The sequence below is a fragment of the Vicia villosa genome, unplaced genomic scaffold (genome assembly GCF_029867415.1).
Source record: "Vicia villosa cultivar HV-30 ecotype Madison, WI unplaced genomic scaffold, Vvil1.0 ctg.000602F_1_1_3, whole genome shotgun sequence".
Lineage (NCBI taxonomy): Eukaryota > Viridiplantae > Streptophyta > Magnoliopsida > Fabales > Fabaceae > Vicia > Vicia villosa.
The window spans coordinates 70,481-90,320 of NW_026705276.1; the positions used below are offsets into that span (position 1 = coordinate 70,481).

General features: G+C 32.0%; 1 protein-coding gene and 1 long non-coding RNA gene across 9 annotated transcripts; one reads left to right on the forward strand and one right to left on the reverse strand.

Moving 5' to 3' along the window:
• The first annotated feature begins 512 nt into the window (after window positions 1-512).
• On the forward strand, window positions 513-5,131 carry LOC131629748 (gibberellin 2-beta-dioxygenase 8-like). 2 transcript variants are annotated; one of them, XM_058900525.1, is made up of 4 exons: window positions 513-643; window positions 885-1,355; window positions 2,469-2,790; window positions 4,666-5,131. In XM_058900525.1, the coding sequence occupies exons 2-4, from the start codon at window positions 898-900 to the stop codon at window positions 4,891-4,893; spliced, it is 1,008 nt and encodes a 335-aa protein (XP_058756508.1). In that variant the 5' UTR covers window positions 513-643; window positions 885-897; the 3' UTR covers window positions 4,894-5,131. The 2 variants fall into 2 exon arrangements, with proteins under 2 accessions (XP_058756508.1, XP_058756509.1); XM_058900526.1 differs by having other exon boundaries at window positions 547-685.
• Window positions 5,132-16,838: 11,707 nt separating this feature from the next.
• Window positions 16,839-19,594, reverse strand: LOC131629749 (uncharacterized). Of its 7 annotated transcripts, none has more exons than XR_009292105.1 (5): window positions 19,151-19,594; window positions 18,388-18,480; window positions 18,220-18,270; window positions 17,930-18,002; window positions 16,839-17,259 (listed from the first exon to the last, which is right to left on the reverse strand). It is a non-coding gene; the product is annotated as an uncharacterized LOC131629749 (long non-coding RNA). The 7 variants fall into 7 exon arrangements; XR_009292099.1 differs by having other exon boundaries at window positions 17,930-18,025; XR_009292101.1 differs by having other exon boundaries at window positions 17,930-18,025; window positions 18,177-18,270.
• Window positions 19,595-19,840: the final 246 nt, after the last annotated feature.

Consider the following 19,840-nt stretch of genomic DNA (forward strand, 5'->3'; position numbering starts at 1 on the left):
CAAGAGTAAGTGTTCAACACTTACTCCAAACCATAACCATTGATTTTCATTAATCTAACGGTTTTAATTGTTCATTTAATCTAGTTATTTTTGGAAATTTTTTTCTATATAAAATTTTAATTAAAATTGTTGGATTAATGATAATCAATGGTTATGATTTGGAGTAAGTGTTGTACACTTACTCTTGGAGTCAATATAACCCTATATATATATATATATATATATATATATATATATATATATATATATATATATATATATATATATATATATATATATATATATATATATATATATATATATATATATATATATATTTCAATTCCAATCATTTGAGGTAATTAAATCATCACTCATACATATATTATATATTTATGATTTTCTTACATATCCATATAAATATATTGTAATTGCATGAGTCTGTGTGTCCACTCTTTCTCTGATGTTATGTTTTGCCGCGTGTTCTATGCTTCAACCATATACTCAATTTGAGTGCGATTATTTCCTCACTTCATGGATGCATATAAATATCACTACTCAAATCACAATTTCATTAACCAATACCCAAACTGTATACCAAATACTTACCTATCAAATTGCTTTAAACTCCATAATCTTTCATTTCAAAGTCATCAATTTACAGGTTATCGATCTCATTACTCCCTCTTAATTCTCAACCTTACATGTAAGTCTGTGTGAGTATAAAAGAAATTAGGGCAACACAGTGGTAGCTATCACTGAATTAAGCTTTGAAATTTCATATTAATTTGAAGTTAATATTTGTTGTTTTTTTTTCTCTAATCTCAAATTAGGGTTTTTGATCACTAATTTTGTTTCAAAATTTAATTGATCATTAATTAACTTAATTAATTTAAATTCTACAGCCTCTTCACTCAAATGGATTATGAACCTCCATTTCTCAATACTTACAAGACCCTTTTGGAAAAAGGCCTAGAAGAGGATTCAAAAAATGATGATGATGATTTGTACTCCATGGTAGATAGAAGATATGAGGAGCAACTACCTTTGATTGATCTTGAGAGGCTAAATAACAAAGATGAAAGAGAAGAATGCATGAAAGAAATAAGTGAAGCTGCAAGTGAGTGGGGTTTCTTTCAGGTTATTAATCATGGAATTTCAAATGAGGTTATGGAGAACATGATATCTGAGCAAATGAAATTGTTCCGTGAGCCTTTTGTGAATAAGTTGTCTGCAGAAACTGTCTTTAATTTGTCTCCAAATACTTATAGATGGGGAAATCCATGTGCCACCAAGCTTAGACAACTTTCTTGGATAGAAGCCTTTCATTTTCCTCTCACAGATATACCAAATATGGAACCTCACATAACTCTAAGGTATCTTTTCATTATATATATATATATATATATATATATATATATATATATATATATATATATATATATATATATATATATATATATATATATATATATATATATATATATATAATTGATTTTATAAATAATTGAGATTAAAATTCAAACTTGATTAATAATTTAACCGATATAATATATTGGCGATATGATTTTTTATTATAATAATTTTTCAGATAAATTTATTTTTTAATTGTAATTTAAATAAAACTGTAAAATGCTTGATTTTTTTGGAGTCTTTTGGTTGAGTTGTCTTGAAGAAAGAAACTGCAAAGAAAGTACTATAATATAGATGCATGAATTTAGAGCCAAAACAAAAGCTATGCTTCAAAATTCAAATCTTGCTATTGCCAAAATTAGGTATGGCCCTTATGGAAGACAATAATGGAAGGTTATCATTTTTTTGTTTGCTTACATCTTTCGGTCATTTTTTTAAAAATAATTTATTCAAAATAGGTACTTAAATGGAAAAAGTATTAGAGATATTTTATGCACCCACATGCACAAAATTTCTGAAGTGTACTTTCAAAGACAGGAAATTGAGTTTACACTTGTTTGAGGTAAGGAAATGTTTTTTCAAATTAATACTTTTGAAATTTCAATGCAACTCAACCCTACAAAAGTTTGATTTATAAGATGAGAAATTTGCATAAACATATTAGATTTAGGTTGTTTTAAAAGATAAGAGATGTAATATTTTATTAGTATTTACTTAAACCAAAAAAAGTTGATTTGGATATGATTAATTCGTTCGAAAATATTATACCAATGTTCGGTAACGTGTGGGTCTGTCGCATGGTTATGGTCTTTTTTACCAAAATTTTGAGAAGTTAGTATATGTGACTTCTATTTTGAGAAGTTAATAGTTTTTACAAATTTAACAAAGATTCTTTATTATACCTTTCGTAATTCTAACTAATTTGTAATTTCTCTTTTGTTGGAGGGTCTTTTCCGTTCATGTGTAAACATGTTTTGAGAACCTTTAGTTTTCTATATTAATATATCTTTGTTTTTTAAAAAAATGATATATCTAATTTTACTATTTCTTAATACAAGTATCTTTTGTATGTATAGATCAAGCCTTGAAGATTTTGCAACAAGAATGGCCACTCTTGGTGAAAACTTGGTAGAAATTCTTGCCATCAAAGTGAATATGAATTCCAACCATTTCCAAGAGAATTACTTGCCTAAAAGTTCTTTCATTCGACTCAATAGATATCCTCCATGCCCTATATCTTCAAAGGTGTATGGCATCTTGCCTCATAGTGACACTAGTTTCCTTACCATCCTTTATCAAGACCAAATTGGGGGCTTGCAATTGATGAAAGATGGAAAATGGGTTGATGTCAAGCCTAATCCAAGTGCACTAGTTGTTAATATTGGTGATCTATTTCAGGTGATTTTATATACTTCCTCTCATTACATCTTCTAAATTTGCAAATTTTACTATTTCCAATTAAAACAAAAATGTTTGTTTTGATTAGGGTTATTCAATGATGCAATTTTATTAGAAAATCAATGAACTATGATAAAAAGTCACCATAATTAAATGGCTAAATTATAGTTTTGGTCCCCCTATTTTGGCCGACTCATGAAATCAATCCCTCTATTTATTTTTTTAAATAGTTTTGGTCCCCATGTCCATTTTTCATTAAAAAACACTGTTGTGTACTATTTTTTAGATACATAGCATACTTTTATTAACTTGGAATAAGAAATATTAATTACTGACGAGGTTTTCTTCCTTTAATCCTCTTCTCTAACCGTCGTCTTTTTCTCCCAGCTTTTTCGTTCATCTCTTTCATTCTCCAGAAAATGCTCTCTACGTTCTCTCTCATTCAGAAAGTATCATACGAATACAAAAAAACTGAAAAATCAATATTTTTTGGACGAAAAATGAACATGAGGGACCAAAACTGTTTAAAAAAATAAATAGGGGGACTGATTTTGTGAATTGGCCAAAATAGGAAGACCAAAACTATAATTTAGTCTAATTAAATCACACTGTTTGAATTTATCTTAAACAGAACAGAATAAAATTATTGATTTGATATATATTTAAAAATTTTAAATCGTATCATATAGTTAAAAGACAATTTTCAAATTAAATTATTTGTTAAAAGAATCAAACTGTTATACTTTTTTAAAAAATTTATAATGAAAAATTTCATACTTTGTTTCTAGTATTTTTATTTTGAATTTCATTCTATTATATTTTAGTTTTGGTTTGGTTTCATTTACTATTTGGTTCAATTTTAAAATTGTTTTGAAACATAGTTTGATTTACTAACAAAACATAATAATTTAACAGAACATAATAATTTGATTATTTTAACTTTAATTCAGCTCAACAAATTCAGTTTGGTTCAGAGATTTTTTTAAAATAGTTTTTCGGCTTGGCAATTCGATTCGGTTCCGAGATTTTTTAAAATAGGTTGAATGTATATTGGTGTAAAATTTATACTTATTATATTGTAACTAGAATTCAGGTAGTAAAAAGCTACTAAACTTTTTTTTACTACTGTGTGCATTTTTATACTAGACTCTTAAAATAAATAAAATAAGAATGGCATTGATTAATGAGGTGGCAAGTCTTATAATAATGTTCCATATATATGTACATGTGTATGCTCCCATTTTCAACCAGTTTGCAGTTGGTAATGGTTACAGAGCCCTTCAAATTATTATCATAATAGTCCAATTTAGAAACTCATAGAAAACCAAACATGAGCTTGTTGGGAGGTGGGGGGCTCCCCTCTTTATAATTGTTTATGACACTGTATTTGTTCTGAATATTAATATCTTGCTTAATTATTATCATTTGGGGATGTTCTACATACCATATTAAATTTATATTTAAAAAATCATGTGCTACTAAATAATTCTATTTTATATGATTGACAAACTAAACAAATATATAATATATAATATATATTATTTTTAAATGAAAAAATACCCTTGTAAGTAAATTAATTTTAATATTAATATTCTTATATTTTTTATAATAAATGTGTTTCAAAGTAAATTAATTTTGTATATTATATAAAATGATCAAACAATTTCTGTGTTAAATCATAAATATATTTTTTAAAATATATATATATATATATATATATATATATATATATATATATATATATATATATATATATATATATATATATATATATATATATATATATATATATATATATATATAAAATCCATAAGTCTTTTTTTTTCCTATAAGCACGAGTATATGAAGAAGTTAATGTTTATAAAAATTTTGCAGGCACTTAGTAATAATGTTTACAAAAGCATTAAGCACAGAGTTGTTGCTGCTGAGGAAGAGAGGTTTTCTACTGCCTTTTTCTATTGCCCCTTCAATGATGCAGTTATACAAAGTGAAAACAAGCCAGCTCTCTATAAGAAATTCACTTTAAGAGAGTATAGACAACAGACTTTGAAAGATGTCAATCAAACAGGTGATAAAGTTGGCCTCTCTAGATTTGTTCTATAGAATAGTGTGTATGTGTGTGGAAGGTTTAAGTCATCATTTTGTGAAATGGAAAATAATGTAAGTAAGCACTTGTACAAGTTTCTATTATGTAGGTGTTTATGCATAAGGAATAATTGTAAACATATTTTGTAAGATATTAATCTGAGAAGCTTATTGTAATATAAGCTTAAAATATTTTATGGATGGATAGATGGATGGATGTACTATAAACTCTTAAATAACGTAAATTTTAGAGAGTTCGGACAAAAATTTTACACCTTATTTTTATTAATTTTATACTCTATTTCTACTAATTTTATCCTTAATTTTGTTTAAAAATTTTGACTTTAATTTTGTTTAAAAATTTTACACCCTGTTTTTACTAATTTTGTCTAAAAATTATTAATTTTGCACCTGATGTTGTCTAAAAATCAACTATTAGATGAAGAGTATACAACGAAATGAGGGGTTGAGCCCGGGCGCGTGTCCGGGTTCGCTGGGCTGTAACTCCGCCCCTGCACCAAACGTTTGTAACATTAACACACACAAAAAAACATAAATAAAAGTGTTATTAGGGAAAACATAAATGATCAACTTGATGGCTTAAAGAACTTGTTTGAAACTCAAAACAGAAAGACCAAAACATTATTTTAAGACAAAATATAAAGTACAAAATTATGCATTCGGCCTTAAAAATTTTAGAAGTTTTTAGAGATGCAAGTAGATGTATAGATAAGTGATTTTTTTGGGTTAATTTATGAAAATGGTGGATTATCGTTAAACCGTTCACCTCTATAGTAGATAAAGCGACTATCAATTTTAATTCTTTATTCTAGGAAAATACATTTCACCTCTATAGTAGTTAAAGCGATATCGACTTTTAATTTTCTTTTTAACCTATAGTTTTTACAAACAATGTAAGCACAAAACTCAATAAAGATTTTTAAGTGTCCACATTATTCAAATAAGGTTTTTTCTTTACCCACCTTCCTATGGGGTCACCCCCAGCGAAAAATTCAGTTTACCCCTGCTTCGGAAATGAACTTCCGAAGTAATTTTATTTTAAAAATTTTCTCAGACTTCGGAAGTTCATCTCCGAAAACACCAAATGGGGGGTGTTTTCGGAGATGAACTTCCGAAAACACCTTTTTTCATATTTTGGGGGGTTTCGGAAATGAACTTCCGAATTATGCAGAAACTGTTTTTTTTTTTTTATGATTTTGGAATTTAAAATAGACGGCAAATAAAATAATCGATATATAAACAGAAAATACTAATATACTAATATGATAAGAAAAGTGATATATACAAACCGATCCGATCCAAATCCAAATAATAATAGTGTACGAAAGATACAATCCGAAAACAAAAAAAAACCCGCCCACTACTGGGTATGCCTAACCCTCTCACCCTGGGCCCTCCTCTGCCGCCTGTATGCCGCCGCACGGCCCGCATCAGTGACGATCATCTCCATCACGGCGACTGCCTCTGGACCGCCCTGATGAACGACACCTCGATCCAACGCGTCCCGCCAAAGCATCTCTATTCGCTGGCAGATCGGCAGGAGATCAATGGCGTGGTCATCCTCGGCCTGCTGGTTCTCCAGGATCTCCTCGTGTGCTGGCCTAGGAGCGCCGGGAACGTCGGGTGTCAGTAGAGGATGCGACACCCGATAGAACCATGTGACGTACCCCTCCATACTGTGCCAGTCCTGGGTGACCCGCATGCGACGGTACTCCTCCGGTACCACATGATGCTCTCAATCGTCAAACATGGCAGTGAGCTGCACTCTGGTCACTGTGTCGGGAGCAGCCTCAAAGGGTGACCTGGGTATCATCTGCACAAATCCGAACTGCCGCATGCACCGCTCAGGGAGATACCGGACCATGATGGTAGTCCCGCATGCCAACCAACCAGAATATAGAGATATGCCGTCAAAGGGGACAATCTGAGTGTAGTCGCTGAACGGCCTCCAGGTGACGTCGTCGTGCATCGTGCGGTCCAACCGTCCAAGTACCCACGGTATGGTCCCACCGCATTGTTCCCCCTCTAGAGAACGTATCTGGCGGCCCTGGGCATGGCGTCAACGTACGCAGGATCGATGTGGAAGTCGTGGATGCGGGAGAAGTAGGAGATGATCCAGCTCTGAAACATAAATAAATACGAAACATAAGTAAATACGAAACATAAATAAATAAGGAACAATTAAAATGAAACGTACCGTGAGTAGTGTGCAGGATCTGGTCAACTGCCTCGTCCTCCAGTTGGAGGCCTCATTCAGCTTCGGGTATAGGTATACCAGAGTAGCTGCCCTCCAGTTCCACTGGTGAACGGTGGTCAAGTCCATGAAGTAGCGGAGGTAGGTCATGTCAACGTACCTCGCACTCTTGTCGACAAAGATCGCAGCGCCTACCACATGCATGTACCAGCACCGGAGAGCACATCCACGGTGATAATGTGTAAATAGCTCGTCACCCTCAGCCTCAGCCTCGGCCGCCGCCACCAGGTGGTGCTCGAAGTAGCGGCTCAGTGTGATGAACCGGATATGAGGCTCAGATGTCGTGGCGCACTCAAAGTCAGCAACTTCGGGCTCCATACCAAAATAGAGCACCATCCACTCAGTGGCTTCGACCCTCTGGACCCGGGAGTGGGTCAACAGTGGCCCCCTGATCGGCAGGTGGAGAAGACACTGCACATCATGCAAGGTGATCGTCATCTCCCCAACTGGCAAGTGGAAAGAAGACGTCTCCTTGTGCCACCGCTCCACAAAAGCCCCCTGCATGCCGTGGCTGATGGTGGTGTACCCCGTCATGCAGAGCCCACTGAGCCCTGAACCTCTCACAGCATCGTTAAACCACTCGGCAGTCGGTTTAAATAGACTGAAAATCTTTCGGGCATGGTTCACCATTTTCAACGGCTCTCTCTCCTGTTAAAAAAAACAAATAAAAAAGTATGTTAAACAGACGGTTAATAAAATATTGAATAAACGTCTAAATTATAAACGGGTAAATAATGTAGTCGGGCAAATTATAAAAAAATACCTCTCCCTCCCAGATCCGCCGAGCGACGTGCTCGCGGTAGAATATCAGCACAGAAGTGTCAATGGGCCCTCCCGGGTAGCTGTCCTCCTGCTCATCCTCCTCTCCGGGTGGACGGTCAACATCCGGTTCCCCCTCCGCCTCGTGGTATGGCACTGCCACGTCCTCCTCCTCCTCCTCCTCCTCCTCTCGCTGGCGGGAAGTAGATACCCGAGCCAGCCTACTCCTAGATCCAGATGAGGAGGTACCCTCGCCCATCTCCACGAGAACTCGCACACGTCGTCCCCGGCCCTGCCCCGTCCCTGTGTCGACGCCAGCTGCGCCGCCGCCCGCTCGCGTCTAGTCGACGTAGTCTGGGTCTCTCTACCCTGTCTGATGCGTGCTGGTTGGTTGCCTGACATGTTTCTGTAAACAGTTGAAATCGATTAATATGCGAGACAACAGAAAAAACTAAAAAAAATTGCACTTCTGATACAATTCGGAAGTTCATTTCCGAAACTGGGAATGGAGGTGTTTTCGGAAATGAACTTCCAAAACACCCCTGCGCAGAAGTTCTCTGCAACCTCCAATGGCAGACCCCAAAATCATAAATCAAACCTATGTCTACATATTGTAAACATCCTAAATATCAGTACAAACCTAACCTAATACATTTTTTGCTATTTGTAAACACCCTAATATAAATTTTAATCATAGATCTTAAAATCAAAATGCTTACCGATTGAATAGATTGGAGGATTTTTGAATGTAGTAAAGCAAGTAGATGTAGCTTGGAAGTGGTTTACAGAAAAATCTCTTTGGGGTTGAGTTTGGAAGAAGATTAGGGTAAATGAATTAGGGAGGGGGCTGTTTTGCTTAATCTGCAAAACACGCAGTATTACGGAAATGAACTTCCGAAATGCTGTTTTCGGAAATGAACTTCCGAAATAAGACAATTTTTTTAAAAAAAAGGCGCTTTCGGAGATGCATCTCCGAAAACACCTTTTTCTTGCATTTCGGAAATGCATTTCCGAAGTCAGGGGTAGTTTGGGTTTTTCACCAGAGGTGAACTAGAAGGTTGGGAGGTAGCCAAAGAAATTTTCTTCAAATAATACACATTCATCAAACGCTTCAAAATATTTTTCCATTGAGTTTCCTTTGCATAATTTAAACTACTCTTTAATGAACCATTTAAATACTTCAACACCCACTTCAGAGCTTTTCAATAAATTCGGCTTGTATTTTTCATAAACTTACTTATAATGTTAAATGTATAATCTGAATTCGGTCTACTAAAAACCATATCATACCATACATGATGCTTCCAATCCCACCACTACAAATAATATATTTTATGACGAAACTTTCACCTCATTCAACAAAAAAATGAGGTGTAAATCATAGGCATGTCACATTTTAATATATGTTTTTTTTAAATAGCATATGTTCCCTCAATTTTGCTGGAAATCAAAGGTAAAGTATTTAGAGGAAACGTCTTCGAATCCCAGCAACTACATTTTATCACCTTTTAATTTTTAAAACTTTTTTTATGATCTAATACCTCGATTTTACTAAAAACAGAGGGGTAGAGTATTTAGAGGACACATCTTTGAATTCCTGCAACTATATTTTATCACATTTTAATTTTTTAAAATTTTTTATTTCTTATTACATCGGTTTTATTCAAAATTGAGGGATAAAGTATTTATATGACACATCTTCGAATCTCAACAACTACATTTTATCACCTTTAAATTTTTTTTATGACTTAACGAGGGGTAAAGTAGCATATTTTATATTTTTTTAATTATGACCAATTTGATGAAAAAATTAAATAACAAATCTTTGTCGTCCATTTATTAAGTACAATGGTCAAGACATCGTCAACTCATCAATTCACATGAAACATTAGTGATTCACGTGAAACTCTCACTAGCCAATCAAAACGTGAATACCACAATTATCCATCTTGGATGCAAAGTGATGAAATTTAAACTTAGCATATTGAAAACAATGATAATAAAAGCAAGAGCTGGAAAATATTTCAAGGCAAATTTCTTAATGTTTAATTTTTTCTCTAGTTAGAAAAACATGAAAGTAACTTATTAATGTTAGTTGTAGTAAAATGTTTAATGTTGTTGTTGGAATTTAGTATTTAACGATTCTATTGATTTTGTTTATTTGTTGTTGTTGTTGAGATTTAATGTTTGAACATTCCATGAATTTTGTTGTTGTTGTTATTGTTGTTGTTGTTATTATTGTTGTTGTTGTTGTTGTTGTTGTTTTTGTTGTTGAGATGTAATGTTTAAGGATTCTATTGATTTTATTTTTGTTGTTGTTATTGGTGTTGTTGATGATGACGAGGAATATTTATAATTATCAACAAATTTGATGCTTTGCATATTAAAACAAAAAAATAGGTTAAAACAAAAAATTTGTAAACAAGACTTTACCCCTCGGTTATTGTTAAAAATCGAGGTAAGGAGTATTGCAGTTTTGAAAATAAAAAAAATGCAGTTGCAGCGGATCGAACCAATGACCAGTGCCCCTTTTCCCACCGGTTATTCAAAAACCAATGGGTAAAATGGCGAATTTTCACGTCTCCCTTCGTTACCTCGCTTGTGTAACCGAGATTATATCAATTTCGCGTCTGAGGTGAAATGGGATTATTTGTTGTAGTGTACTTATATATAAATTACTCTCTATCATTTTTTTCTCTTATTCAATTTGAGGAAATTGCATAACCTAAATCTTTGTGTAATGAACCAAATGAGGTTGATGGTTTTAACATCTAACATTCTAAACTGCTCCATGAGGTTTTTCAAGTAACTAGATTGACAAAAGAATAATTTATCCTTTTTGTAGTTTATCATGATCTCTTAGCTTCACTGAGATCTTTCATCTCAAATTATTCATTCAAAATATCCTTGAGCTTACCGGTCACTTCATTCTAAAACTTTCTATAAAGATATCATCAACAAGTATAAGGATGTAAGGAATAAATTTATATTCCTCTTCAATATATATACGTAACTAGCATAACCATTTATCACAAACTATATTTTAGAATAAATTCATCAACCCGAAGATACAATTGCCTTAGGATTTTCTTTAATCGATATAAAGACACATCAAAAGCTTAAAAATATTAATTTGAATCCTATCAAAAGCTTTAAATATCCATTTGATTGATGTTTTTTTGTCATTTTCACTTGCACTATAAGTACTGCATTTCCCTCATTTTTTAAAGTTAAACATTTTTCTCATCCTTCTTCAAGTTTTTCAATCACTCATTTCATCTCATTGAAACTATTTGGTAATTTATTAGTGAAAAATATTTAGTTTTTTAGAGATATAATAGATTAGAGATAGTCAATTCTAAAAGATTGAGAATTGGTCATTTTTCCTTAAGTGAGGAATATAGAGATTTTTCTACCTCAGAGTTATTAGTGTGTTTTGTTAACTCACCCAAGATTACGGAAATTCACAAGTTTTTAAAATAATAAAAATATAGATGCTAGGATTCGAACTCATGTGCAGATAACTTAACCCCTCAGTTTTTTATTAACCAATGGGTAAAATAGGAGATTTTCATGACGCCCTTCGTTACCTCACTTCTGTACACGAGGTTAAATGTATTTTGCGTCTGATGTGGAATGTGTTTTTTGTAGTAGTGATGTAACATCAACAAGAAAATTGGAGTGCATTTAAGCAAGAAAGTAAAGAAGATAAGATCAAACCGCTAAAAGGCAAAAGATTGCAAAATAGTACAACCACTATAGTGTGCGGCTTGTCTCCTTTGCACAGTAGGTATGCCATCAAACGCTTTGTCCCCTACATGCGTTGTGTACCTCACATGGTACTAGTACGAAAGAGAAGGAATGAAGGGAATATGCTGATTTTCATGGACTAAAAGTGATGGATAATCAAGAAGCGCATGAGCCAATACTTCCCAAAACCCTATAAGAGCTTGGCTATAAAAGGATCACTTGAGAAAATTGGACGAGGTTCAGATGGAGAGAGAAAAACAGTTGATAGAAATTTGTGTGAAAGTAAGCTAAATCAAGTAGGAGAATTTCTCTTCTATTCTTCCCAAATATAAAGCACAAGTATATGGCATGAAAAAAAACATCTCTAGTTGACTGAAGATTGCAATAAGACGAAGAAGTGACTCTTAGATTTCCATTTTTTACTGTGTTTAATAATGTTTAGCTTGGGAACTAGTGTTGATGTATTCATTACATTAGCTAAAACCTTTTATATTGAGCAATGTGAAGTTAATATTAACTAATATTTTGTGTTATTTGATGTGATATTAGTGACTTGATTATCATGCATCATATTTTCATAAATCTGATTCATTGGTTGATCATCTTAGGAAAAGATAAAAACTTGTTGTTGTGATAAATCCAACAATAAGTGGAACTCATGATAAATAAGATTGAAAATAGTATGATAGGAATATTAACTAGATTAGCTACTTTAGACATAAAGGGATATAATTATAGAGGATATTTAGAATGAAACCAGACATGCATTAAAGTTAAACGTGAGGCTTAAGAATTTGTCCCCTTGCTTTCTTGCATATGATTTTGTTGTTGTAGGAATACACTATAAGATAGCATTCTGACCTCATCTCACATGACATATCACATCATATACACACATTAGATAACTCATTGACCAACATATTCTCCATAAATAATTTCACTTATTCAACCAAACTCGGTTCTATCATTGTTTGCTTAAAAAGTGAACTTGTGACAACCATCAAATATTGTTTTTTTGTTCATGCTCATTCATAAAAGATAGTTCTGCAAATTAATCTAAGTAATGACACTCCTTGCGAAAACAATACCTTTACTTTTTATCACTTGCTATAGTGGACTATGTATACTTTGTGTGCTATATAGTTTTAATCCACACCAGGCCACGACCTTCCCCATAGATATACGACGCACCCTGGACAAATCTTCTCAAGTGCCCCTCTTGGATGAGGCAATCTATTTCATTATTTAGTTGGTGGCAATCATGTTTGTGATGACCTTTAACCATATGATATTTGCACCACTTATTGGGTTCATTCCCCCCCCCCATCACCACCCACTTAGGATTCAGAGGTTCTGGGAAGACCTTAGTAAGATATACTTCTTACCATATCTTATTTCCCCTAGTGTTCGATGGTGTGTATTTCTCTACGGACCTTCTATAAGGTTTAAGGGTCCCCTTATCCTGAACTAGTTTAGGGAAGTGGTTTCTGCATTGATTGAAGGATTTAGATCCCCTAGAGTTATGCTCCTTTACGTATTTAGACCTCTTCTAGGTATTACTTTCCTTGCCTTTTACGTACACTCCTCCCTCGTCATGATTTCCTCCATTGAGTATGTGAGTTTCTAGATAAGGGACTCTTTGAAGTGTATTGCCTTAAGCCCATTTTGGAAAGCTCCTAGAAACATTTCCTGGATGGAATTTATCACCTTGATGGTGGCCTTATTGAACCTTGCCAAGTATTCTCATAATGACTATCATGGCAGTGTACATTGAATAAACTGGTGGTGGACACTTTGAGGTGTTTGCTCGCTGAGAACTAGTGAATCAATTTTCTTAAAAGGTCTTGATAACTGGTCATGGAGAACTTGGGGAAGGTTCATGTACCAGGGAAAGTTCGTCTCATATATGTGTTAATGCATGTAATACGCTCATGTAGTTCACTTTTCTCGCCGAATGTTATTAAAGAAAGAATTTTGAAATTATGTGGCAAGTACAATATAAACTCTGTTGTGATTAATTTAGAAAAGGGCCTTTGAAATTTTGATAAATGAATAAGTGATACATTGATCTAACTATTGATTTAATTATTTATAACTTTAATTCCTATCTTAGGGATGTATGTTTTTGCCTACAAACTCTCGGCCACATAGATCCTAACCATGACCCATTAAAAAATGTGATTCATGACTCATCCTTTCAATATATGAGACGTGATTAATCAATCAACAATACTTAAAATCAAAATAAAAAATTCTCATTAGTTGTTGGAATGCACTATGTGAGTTACCCACTCCCATTTATGTACTCAAAATTTGAAAATTGAATTGACTTTATTATACAAATGATAGAGAACAACATAATCCATTCAACTGGTTGACACGTTCAAATCAAAATCACATACTCATCACTCAAAAATCATAACCTAACAACCATACTAGAACTTTAAACTTACACGTGATAATTAACATGAAGAAAAATCTCATGTGATGAGACAGAAAACTTGTCAAAATATGAGTGGTAAATGCCATCTTGAATCCAAAATTTTATTAATCAAATGTCACCTCATTGTTATTACTTTGGCTCATTTTTTCTCTTACAACTATCAATGTTTCTATAAGAGAAACCTAGATAGCCCCACTATATCACCAGCTTCCATAAGATCTTTCACTGTTTGTTCTTTGTACTCTCCAAAAATAAATTTTCTATAAAGTGGCAACGTAGCATAGCTCTCTATCACTGCATCCTTCCTTAGAAAGTCCATAGAAAAATGCCTAACACTTGTGTACACTACATTGCTTAGTGCCAGCAACTTAAAGTGGTAGTCACTTAATCACTTATCTAGATAAGTGATTATCCAAAAAGGGTTCTTAATTTTCAAATTCTAATAATTAATTAGCACCATTAGTAGTAAATTAATTCTATCAACATAGTAATTGCTGATTGCTAATTAGTCTTCTTGATGCAATAAGCCCTCGATTAGTTGGTGGGTTTGTGTCATATGAATCCTTAACTCATTTTTATAATATAAAATCATGCTAAACATGATTTGCCTACCCCATCCCAGATATGACATAGACTTGCTTTCTTCATCTAATGTTTACCATGATTATAATTTCAATCATCATCCCGACCTAGATAGATATCATTTTTTTCCTTTATTATTGAAATATTTTATAATTAAATAATTTAATTATTATATTTTAATAATTATTATGTGGATTTTATATATATATATATATATATATATATATATATATATATATATATATATATATATATATATATATTATCTTAGTTATTTATTAAATTAAGTGTTTTAATTAATTAAATTTATAGTTAAAAAAAATTTGTTTTAAAACTCGGACCGGATCGGCCGGTCGGACCGGTCAAACCGGGGACCGGTCAGATAATCGGTCTGTTTGAATTGCTGGATCAGATATGTCATTGAACTGGTGTGAACCGGTCAAAATTGGTGTAAACCTCTAAAATTGGAAAAATCAGCGGTTTAAGTGTATTTTTTAATTTTAAAAAATTAAAACAACGTTATTTTAATTATTTTAATGAAAAAATAAAAGAAATAAAATATAAAATAAAAAAATGTTGCAGATGTTGTTGATTTTGTTACCGAATGATTTTGATATTGTAAAAGGAGATCCCAACATTGAAACAATTTTTCCTTTCTTGAAATTAAATTTAGTAAACAATGGAAGTATTTTGTTATAAATTATTCAATTATATTATATTGCGATTAAACTTTGTTTGCAATTATACTTTGTAATTTTGTACTATTTTATTCAGTGTTTTAAAAACCGGACCCGTCGGTCTAATCAGAAATCGGCCAAGTAACCGGTCTATTTCAATAGTTGGATCGAAAATGTCATTGAACTAGTGTGAACCGGTGTAAGCCGTAAAAACCAAAAAAACTGACGGTTTAAATGCTTTTTCATTTATTTTTATTTTCAAAAAATTAAAACGACGTCATTTTGATTATTCTAATGAAAAATTAAAATAAAAAATAAAAGAAATAAAAGAAATATATATATATATATATATATATATATATATATATATATATATATATATATATATATATATACACACGGTTGATTTTGTTACCGATGATTATGATTTTGAAGAAGGAGATCCCAACATTGAAATAATTTTTTCTTCTTTTGAAATTAAATTTAGTAGGCAACGAAATTATTTTGTTATAAATTATTCAATTATATTATATTGCGATTAAACTTGCAAGTATACATTGTAATTTTGTACTATTTTATTATGTGTGATACCTATGTTTAAAATTTAAATTTAAAATATGAACTTGTGATATGATATTTTCAAAAAAATTTAAGTGCTAATTATATTTTGTAAAGAATGAATCATCCGGTTCGACATGTTTTATATGTATATAATTTTGTTGTAACGAACGGTTTATTCAACCGAGTTATTCGGTTTAACCCGGTTTAGTTATGCGATTCGACCAGTGACCTAGTGGTTCGACCAATAAATCAGTGATCCAATATCCTCACCGGTTTGATGTTCGGTCCGATTTTTAAAACACTGATTTTATTATGTGTGATACCTATGTTTAAAATTTGAATTTAAATTATGAACTTGTCAATTTATGAATAATATGATATTTTCAAAAAATTTAAGTTTTAGTTATATTTTGTGACTGAATTATTTGGTTTAACTCGATTGAGTCATACGGTTCGACCGGTGACCCAATAATTTGATTAATAAACCAGTAATTCACACTACAACATTTTTCCTCTTTGACAACATCTGGAAAATGTTGCTATAAATGAGAAAAATGTTGCCTAAAATAATAGGGGACGTTTTTCAGGCGTCCTCTGTGCGAGCGTTGCCTATTATTTAAGGGAACGTTTTTCTTCGCTCTTTGGGCACACTTTCGTAAATCGTCCCCTAAATAATGGGAAAAGGGGACGTTTTTCCATGGCATTTTAGGCGACGCTTTTAAAGTGTTGTTAAAAATTGCAACGACTAAAAAATGTCCCCTAAATTTGATAGATCAAGAAAACTTTGTGGGGACAGTTTTCAAATGTTGTCATATCTGACAACAATTATAAATTGTTCCCTAAAAGTGAAATAGTGAGAACACTTGAAAACATTTATATAAGGAATATTTTTTTACGATATTTTTCATAAAATAAACAATTCAAAGGAGAATCGCACCAAATATAAATTGCATGTATCATAAAAGTTGTATTGATAAAATCCCCAAACATTAGCTCGAATACACACAAATAGACACAAAATGTCTAACACTACTTTATAATATAAGTTAAATACTTAGAGATTATAAGTCTAGCAAAATGACAAAATATATGGTTTCTTTAAATTTAATGCGTAAGCACAATCCTAAAACAACATCATCCAATTCATATAAATTTGTCGAACTCATCGTAATCTCCATCATCCTCTGCAACACACGTGTCGTCCTCTTGATGTTCATCACCTAGATCATTCTCGATGTTCATCTCCTACGTCATTCTCTCGATGTTCATTACTTGCGCGGCCGTCCTCTTAAAATTCGTCACTTAACATTGTCGTCCTCTTTTATCTTCATTGATACCTGAATGCATAAGAAAATGAAAGGTGTTCTCCATAAACAAAACCAATTTAAAAGCAAAAATCCTAATTAATTGGGGAAATGTTCTTCTATTTTAACAAAAGATTATAAATTATGGGACATAATTTCTACTGTAATAGTGGGACATAATTTCTCAATAAACTAAATCAATTTAAAAGCAAAGTAACGTTCATTACATATACATCTATACTGTAATAGTGTGTGTATGTATGTATGTATATATATATATATATATATATATATATATATATATATATATATATATATATATATATATATATATATATATATATATATATATATATATATATATATATATATATATATACTATTACAATTATGCTTATGATGATACTAGTAGTATTAATAGATGCAGGACTCTATGTTATCACTTTCTGTCCTTCGTCGCCGCAATAACGGATACGACGAAAAGAAGTTGAAGATGCTGTCATAGAACTGCAAGGATTATGTTTTCAGCTTTTATTGAATAACTAAAATGTATTACTTTTACTTGTGTTTTTAATTTGCTTAGTTATGAATAACACAATACAATAAGAGTTACAATACCCTCAAATCTCTCTTAAAAACCCAAAATCAAACATATTTTTAAAAGAAAAAAAAAAGAGAAATAACACTTTAAGAGTCAGAATACCTGAGCTTACAAGCCAAGAGGTATTCTAACATTAACACCAATAGCTTAACAAACCCACTCCCAATCCTCCATTCTGCAAGCAACAAATTCAAGAACCTATGTTTCATCAAACCAAATAATTTCAATTAGCCATAAATAATAGTGACAAAAGAAAATCAATAACTAGTATTAAATATATGTATAAAGTAGACTAACAAATCGGAGCAACAACACATCTTTCCTCAATAAATTGTCAAAATACACAAACCTCAACAATAACTAAGCTCATCCATCAAAGAGATGCTTCTTACCTGATGTTCATTGTTTTCATAATCAACATTTGAAAAATGAACTATGATGTGCTGTACAAGTACACAACAACTGTCAAATGTATATTAAAATACAACACATTAAATGAAAGTGTAAGATTTGCATAACTTCCAATGGACGAAAACCAACCACAAAATGGTGTTAAGTACCTTATCATAATGTTCCCTATATTGAATGCACTTAATAAGTCTTTGTAATCAATGAGTCATGATTTCTCATCCATGAATGAACCTAATAAGTCTCTATAAGAAGAGACAGGCAAAATGAGCATGGTTAAGGGACTATTAGAACATGTGGGATTGATAGTTGAAATGATTAACAAAGTTATCATTTTCAAAAAAAAAAAAGAAGAGTAAATCACCATGTTTTGATATAGACAGACCAAAATTTTCTTAGTTTTAATGAATCAGAATCATAAAAATGATTAGAATTTTATAATGAAAGGAAACACATGACAAGAGCATAAGGAGAAAATTCATAAGAAGAAAGATCTCTTATATTATGCAATTTCAAAAGAGCATGCTGTGAAAATGTTAGGATTGGAATACAGTAGAGTGCCTTTGGATGAAAAACATTCTCCCGTTTTCAAATTAAACCTAGCTTAATGAAAAAAATAACATAGCTTAATGAAAAAAATAACAGGAAAATGCAAAAGAACTCAAAACTTTAATGTTTGTTGCTCAATTTGACAAGTTTAGTTTAAAATGAATCAGAATATTAAGTATAAGTGGCTCTCTAGATGTAAAATTCAGAAAGTATGATTCAATTGCATGCTATTATTCAAGGAGTCAATCAATTTCAAAACCAGAAAATCAATTAAAGGAGATATGTAGGAGTCAATCAATTTCATAAAGTATAATTCCATTGCATATTACTAGTGAATATTCCTACTACATTTGAATGAAAACTCACAGAAAAAGTAGACAATAATACACAGCAATACGAGGGCGGAAATGCAATGGTAGCAACACGACAACGGAGTAAGAAGGAAGATCAGCAACACTCACAGCAAGACGGTCACAATTCAACAACACTTACAGCAAGACAATAACGGTTCAACAACACTTACAGCGACAATACACTCTACATAATGATGGCCGAGTGCCGACTCTGCAACACGACCACCAACGCGGCACTGCAATACGACACCCACCGACTGAAGCAAATATAGAATACAACTACAGTAACACACGGCGCAGCTCTGCACACGACCGGCGATGCACAACTCTACGACACCACCGTCGACAATAATTTTGTTGTTTCTGATTAGGGTTTTAGTTCGCAAGTTTTTCCCTCTTTCTCTTTGTGCGCAGCTTTCGGTATACGAATAGGAACCGCTGTTTTTCACTAGGCCCATTGGAAATATATTTTTTAGTTAATATTATAATAAATTTAATGAAATAGAAATTGTATATGAGTTGTATATGTGAGTCGTCACATGAAAAAAATATATTTTAATTATTATAATAAATTTACTGTTTAGAAACAGTTTGTTTTAATAATTTTAATTTTAAAAAAATATTATTATAATAAATTAAATTAAATTATTAAATTTATGATTTATGATGTTTTGAGGGAAAGTTGCAATATTTTTTTTTTTAT

Bases quoted from the DNA above. Each gene is read 5' to 3' on its own strand.
- LOC131629748 (XM_058900525.1), top strand. From the start codon at position 898: ATGGATTATGAACCTCCATTTCTCAATACTTACAAGACCCTTTTGGAA. The intron at 1,356-2,468 runs GTATCTTTTCAT...TTGTATGTATAG, and splicing joins GAACCTCACATAACTCTAAG to ATCAAGCCTTGAAGATTTTG. The intron at 2,791-4,665 runs GTGATTTTATAT...AAAATTTTGCAG, and splicing joins ATATTGGTGATCTATTTCAG to GCACTTAGTAATAATGTTTA.